Consider the following 5,969-nt stretch of genomic DNA (forward strand, 5'->3'; position numbering starts at 1 on the left):
CTGGTGTGTTTACGTCCCCGTAACTTAGCGGTTCGGCGAAAAGAGACCGATAGAATAAGTACTAGGCCTACAAAGAATAAGTCCTGGGGTTGATTTGCTCAACTAAAGGCGGTGCTCCAGCATGGCCGCAGTCAAATGACTGAAACAAGTAAAAGAGAGTAAAGAGTATATATACATCAGCTATATTCCATCTGGTGAGAGATACTGTAATTCATTGTGTTTTTGTTCACTTAGACATCAGTTAGGCTTCTGCTGTAGATACGGTACTTCAGCCCCTCAAAAGAAGTATCCATGTAATAGTTGACCCCATAAGTTTGACATTAAAAAATGGTCTAAAACATCTGACTTTTACACAAGTATATATATTCAGTTTCTTTCAACCAAATCCACTCACAAGGCTTTGTAATTGGCCTGCTTGTGTACAGCCATTACATTCACATGTGCTCAAAGACATGCAAACAGAAAGAGCTCGAAACAGGTATTAAAAATGACAAGTGGTCAAGGATGGACTACACCGACAAAAGATCCTGATAAACTCATACTTGTGATCATTGCATGCAAACTATTTCAGACCATTCAAAACCCTGACCCTGTCTACCTACACATAAGTGTTATACTCTTATATTAGTTTCAATCACTGTTCTATGGTACATCTGCAGCACTGGATTCAAGGGTCCCCCTCCCTTTTCTTTTCTTTTAATAAGTTATATCAACCCCACTACTTATTTTGGTATTCATTGTAATATTTGAATTAGTTAAGTCCACAAGAGTTATGTAGCTTTAAAGAGTTACTTCCCCTATAAAGTTTTCACTGTCGTATCTGCAATGCATGCGCATATCTGAGTTCACGATAGGCTTCGTACAGGGCTGCCAACTTTGTGCCTGTTGCACTAAATTTAGTGCCCTTTTCACTATTTTCAGCGCAAAAATTCATTTTGTCACATGCTTTCGCAATTTTAATGTTTAGGAGTGGCTGTGTGGTAAGTAGCTTGCTTACCAACCACATGGTTCCGGGTTTAGTCCCACTGAGTGGCACCTTGGGCAAGTGTCTTCTACTATAGCCTTGGACCTTGTGAGTGGATTTGGTAGACGGAAACTGAAAGAAGCCTGTCGTATATATATATATATGTGTGTGTGTGTGTATATGTTTGTGTGTCTGTATTTGTCCCCCCCAACATCGCTTGAAAACCGATGCTGGTGTGTGTGTTTATGTCCCCGTAACTTAGCGGTTCGGCAAAAGAGACCGATAGAATAAGTACTAGGTTTCCAATGAATAAGTCCTGGGGTCGATTTGCTCGACAAAAGGCAGTGCTCCAGCATGGCCACAGTCAAATGACTGAAACATGTAAAAGAGTAATATACATCTTTAAAAGAAAAGTATGAAAAGAGAAAATTACCTGTGCCAGGAACATTCTGTGCAAAGAAAGAAAGCAAAAAAGCCCAAGATGAATGATGATAGATAGATAGATATCCTATAATATTACATCAAAGGGTTGAAATTTCAATTTAACTTCAAAAATTCACCTCAAAACATTACAAAACTCAAAGAGAATCTTTAAAATATTTAAAACAATAATTCCATTAAAAGAATTTGAATTATTGAATCTAGCTTTTAACAGAACTATTTAACCCTATCACCACCCCCTTCAAATATGCTGAAAGTTGGGGGAGGGGTCTCTCAAGATACCATCCTATCTAACCTATTATGTTATCAAAAAATATAACAACCATTGGGGATATATTTAGTGATGTCTGTAATTTATGGACACCCTATATATATATATATATGTATATATGATATTTATCATGTGAACTATGATGAATAAATATGAAAGATATGGTATGCAATTTTTTTTTGTGCAGGGGTTCCTTGAGACATGTAATTTATTTCAAGTATTACGCAAGGTTAAAAGGGTTGTGAAACACTGGTGATGAGATTTTGAACCTAAATTGTAAAGGGATGTTACAAATTCCATAAATATTTTGTCTGACATTAATAGGAAAAGCATGAACGTCACAACAGCCTACTTAGTTCCCCATAAAAGTGAGGCCATTTGTCTTTAATGTAGAAAGTCGACATGTTACTCAAAAGTTATTGGGATTTATTTATTGTAAAAATTATCATTAACTAAACGGAGTTAAAGGGAGATGAACATGCTTACAATATTGTCTCCTCTCAGCACTTGATGGTCTTCGTATTCGCCGGCTCTCGAGTTGCTGCTGTAACTGTTGATGCTGCTGCTGTAACTGTTGGTGCTGCAGCTGTTGATGTTGCAGTTGTTGTTGAATGTGGTGTTGCTGTTGGAGGTGCTGCTGTTGTAATTGCAGTTGAATCTGTTGCTGTTGTTGGTGCGGTGATAGCTGAGAGTGTGTCAGCTGCTGTTGTAATGTGACAGGACTGACGCTGCCAGTGGGGGGGAAAGCCCCACTTGGTATCGATCCTCGAGGCAAGCCTGTGGCCTGGGGTGCAAACAGTTCGGGGTTCATTACATGAGCCCCTTGATTTCGCTGTACTGCTGCAGCTGTAACAACAGCCGGGCTGCCGATTAACGAATCGACGGGCTCCTGTTTAATTTGTACAGCGGCAGGGTGTGGCTGCGGCGCAACAAACAACGGGGGCGATGATTTGGTCATGAGGGCCAGGTTCTTCAGTGGGTTGCTGCCGCTTTTGCGAAACGGTGATGTCCTTTGGTGTGCAGCTTGCGCTTGAGCAGCCTGTGCCTGAGCAGCTTGGAGGTTGTCTATTTCTCTGAAGAACTCTCCTCTATTGGCAGCATGCTGCTGTGCACCTGTTATTTGTGCATACATGTTCAAACTTCCCATCGTGTTGGTACCAGGATAACGGCAGTCACTACGGTTGCCATGGAGAGCCACTGACTGCAACTGAGCTTGGGACGGTGGGCCTGGCTGGGGTGGACCTCCTGGCTGCATGCAGCTAAAAGGGCCGTTACCTGGTGACATACGCTCTAGCTTGATGGGTGGAGGAGCAACGACGGTGGCTGATGGATATGTTGGGATAGCCTGAGAGGTTGGAAGATATGTAGGAGTGTTCATAGAAGACGTCTGGCTGGAGCTCACTTGTGCCGTTAACGCAGCGAGGCTGCCGAGGGGGCCAGGGTTACCTTGATTTGTAGAACATGAGAAATCTGTGGGCTCCCTTTTTATTTGAACAGCACCTGAAAATTAAGAGAAATATTTTAATATAAATCACTTAAAAAACACAATATCAACAACTACATATATACAAACATGTAAACAGGATTTATACATGAATTAACAAACATGTGGGGAAAAAAATAATATCAAGCAGTTAAACACAGGCACAGAGTCAATTAGTTTATAGTGTTATGTTTCATGTGGCATCATTTGTTTTACATGTTTTTCCATAGTAGCATGGGTTAGATGAATATATTATCAATGCATGCGCTTCCTGTTTTCCCTTATTTGTTTCTCAAGTAAGGTAGCTCTTACTTTACATGTCTCCAAAGTAAGCATACAGTTTTGCTGACAGAAGTGACACCCTCGGAACTTTCCAGGATGTGCCATAGGGCTCACCACGAAGTGCCACCCTCGGAAATTTCCAGGATGTGCCCATGAAGTGCCACCCTCGGAACTTTCCAGGAATGCATATATGTATATATGCATATATACATATATGTGGAAGTGTAATGGCCCAGGGGTTAGGGCAGAGGACTCGCGGTTGTGGGATCATGGTTTTGATTGCCAGGCCGGGTGTTGTGAGTGTTTATGTATACACACATATATATATGTATGTATGTGTAAATATATGTATGTGTATATATGAATGTGTGTATATATATATATATATAGGTGCACTTCGAGTTTTTGCCTACCAAATATATATATATAAATATATATATGCACGTTTTTGCCTACCAAATGCACTGCCCAAGGTGCAAGGCAAAACTATGTGGCTGAGATGCAAATTTCCTAACTACACAGACATGTTTGGGCCTGGAAACATAATAAATGTAATGTTAATGACAAAAGTGGATGTTTCCATGGATAAACAAGGAATGGAACAACACTAACCTGGAAATGGAGGGACTGGGGCTGCAAACTGTGGATTCGAATGGGGTCGTTCATGTGCAGGAGGTCGCATTTGCTGTTGTAAAGTGAACAGACTTTGATGTTGGCTGTTGTCTTGTAGCCACGGTACCTGGTTGTTTGACTGTTCAGCCTGTGACATTGAGAAACTGGGATCTAGGCTGTTACCAACATTTGTTCGAACTGGCTCCGACAAGCCAGGCTCCTTCTTGATGACAACAGTGGGCCACGATATCCCGGGCGGTGCGTTGGGATGTAGCTGCATGTGTTGCATCTGTGATTGCTGTTGTAGCTGTTGATGAGGTGGCAGTTGATGTGCAACCACTTGCTGCTGTTGCGGCTGCTGGAGATGATGTGGAAACTGCTGGGAAGCATGTGAAGGCGGTGGTAAGGTTGCAGCACCTTGCTGGACCTGTGGCAGAGAGTTCATGGCAAGCTGTGGAATACCCAGTTGTCGTATGCCAGGAATGTTTCCCACATTCATGGCTTGCGATGTCTGTAATACCGATTGCTGTTGCTGCTGCTGCTGTTGTTGTTGTTGATGATGATGCTGCTGTTGTTGTTGATGGTGTTGCTGCTGCTGTTGCTGTTGCTGTTGCTGCTGCTGCTGTTGCTGCTGCTGCTGTTGGTTGGAAAGTGTTTCAACTAACTGTTGTTGGAACTCTTTACTGTTTGGAGAGAATTTCAAACATGAAGGCAGATTGGTTGATTGCATGGATTCAAGTTTGGGAATTTCAGGAACAATTGGTGGCGGCAGATCGGAGAGTTTGGGGGGAATTTTAAACTCTGGCACTTGTAAATCTGCTTCTTTGAAAAGTTCTCGGACTTGAACACAAGCATCTCCGATACCTTTAAAAAAAAAAAAAAAAAGGGTGAAGAATTAGTTTTATCAACCAACACTAGTCAATGAAATAAAAGACCAATATACAGGGTGTCCACAAAGTCTGGGTACATTATAATTTTTATAATTATTACCTTTGAGGTTTTTTATTCCCATGCTGACCACCTGATGAGATCGGTATTTTAAATAACGATCTTATCCTTATTTATATATACATATATATATATATTCATGGCCCAGTGGTTAGGGCAGCAGACTCACGGTCATAGGATCGCGGTTTCGATTCCCAGACCAGGCGTTGTGAGTGTTTATTGAGCGAAAACACCTGAAGCTCCACGAGGCTCCGGCAGGGGATGGTGGTGAACCCTGCTGTACTCTTTCACCACAACTTTCTCTCACTCTTACTTCCTGTTTCTGTTGTGCCTGTAATTCAAAGGGTCAGCCTTGTCACACTGTGTCACGCTGAATATCCCCGAGAACTACGTTAAAGGTACACATGTCTGTGGAGTGCTCAGCCACTTGCACATTAATTTCACGAGTAGGCTGTTCCGTTGATCGGATCAACTGGAACCCTCAACGTCGTAAGCAACCGAGTACCAACAACATATTCATTATAAGTGATGGAAGTCACAGATCTGCAGTATTTATCTTGAGGAAGCATCTCATACAAATGCAAAGTACTACTAATAGAAGGCCAGTAGCAGAAGGCCAGTAGCAGCTGCAGATTGTCCAGCAGTAGTGGTGCCACAGAAATCTTGATTTAGCAATTTCATCATTGCTGTGGGATGATTTTTATCTGCCACTGATAGTCTTCTGCGCGTTTTCGTACAATACGTCCACAAGAAATGCTTTCTTGAGACGAAAACCATGGTTGTGCAGCTTTCTACAATATATTTGCATTATGTAAGGTATATACACACACATATGTGTGTGTGTGTATTTATATGTATGTATATAGACAAACGCATGCATATATGTCTGTGTGTGTATATATATATACATATATATGTCTGTATATATATATATATATATATATATATATATATATATATATATATAT

At 41.3% G+C, this 5,969-nt stretch overlaps 1 protein-coding gene across 7 annotated transcripts in view; it reads right to left on the reverse strand.

Annotated features, from left to right (window-relative positions):
- Positions 1 to 5,969, reverse strand: part of LOC106875384 (uncharacterized) — a 427,703-nt gene that overhangs the window by 601 nt on the left and 421,133 nt on the right. For all 7 annotated transcript variants that reach the window (XM_014923494.2, XM_052974937.1, XM_014923493.2 and 4 more), the window contains 3 exons: positions 4,054 to 4,917; positions 2,163 to 3,176; positions 1,398 to 1,413 (listed from right to left, as the gene is read on the reverse strand). In XM_014923494.2, coding sequence (XP_014778980.1) covers positions 1,412 to 1,413; positions 2,163 to 3,176; positions 4,054 to 4,917 — 1,880 coding nt within the window. In that variant the 3' untranslated portion in view covers positions 1,398 to 1,411. The remainder of the gene's footprint in view (positions 1 to 1,397; positions 1,414 to 2,162; positions 3,177 to 4,053; positions 4,918 to 5,969) is intronic.

Source organism: Octopus bimaculoides, chromosome 20, assembly GCF_001194135.2.
Source record: "Octopus bimaculoides isolate UCB-OBI-ISO-001 chromosome 20, ASM119413v2, whole genome shotgun sequence".
Classification (NCBI taxonomy): Eukaryota; Metazoa; Mollusca; class Cephalopoda; order Octopoda; family Octopodidae; genus Octopus; species Octopus bimaculoides.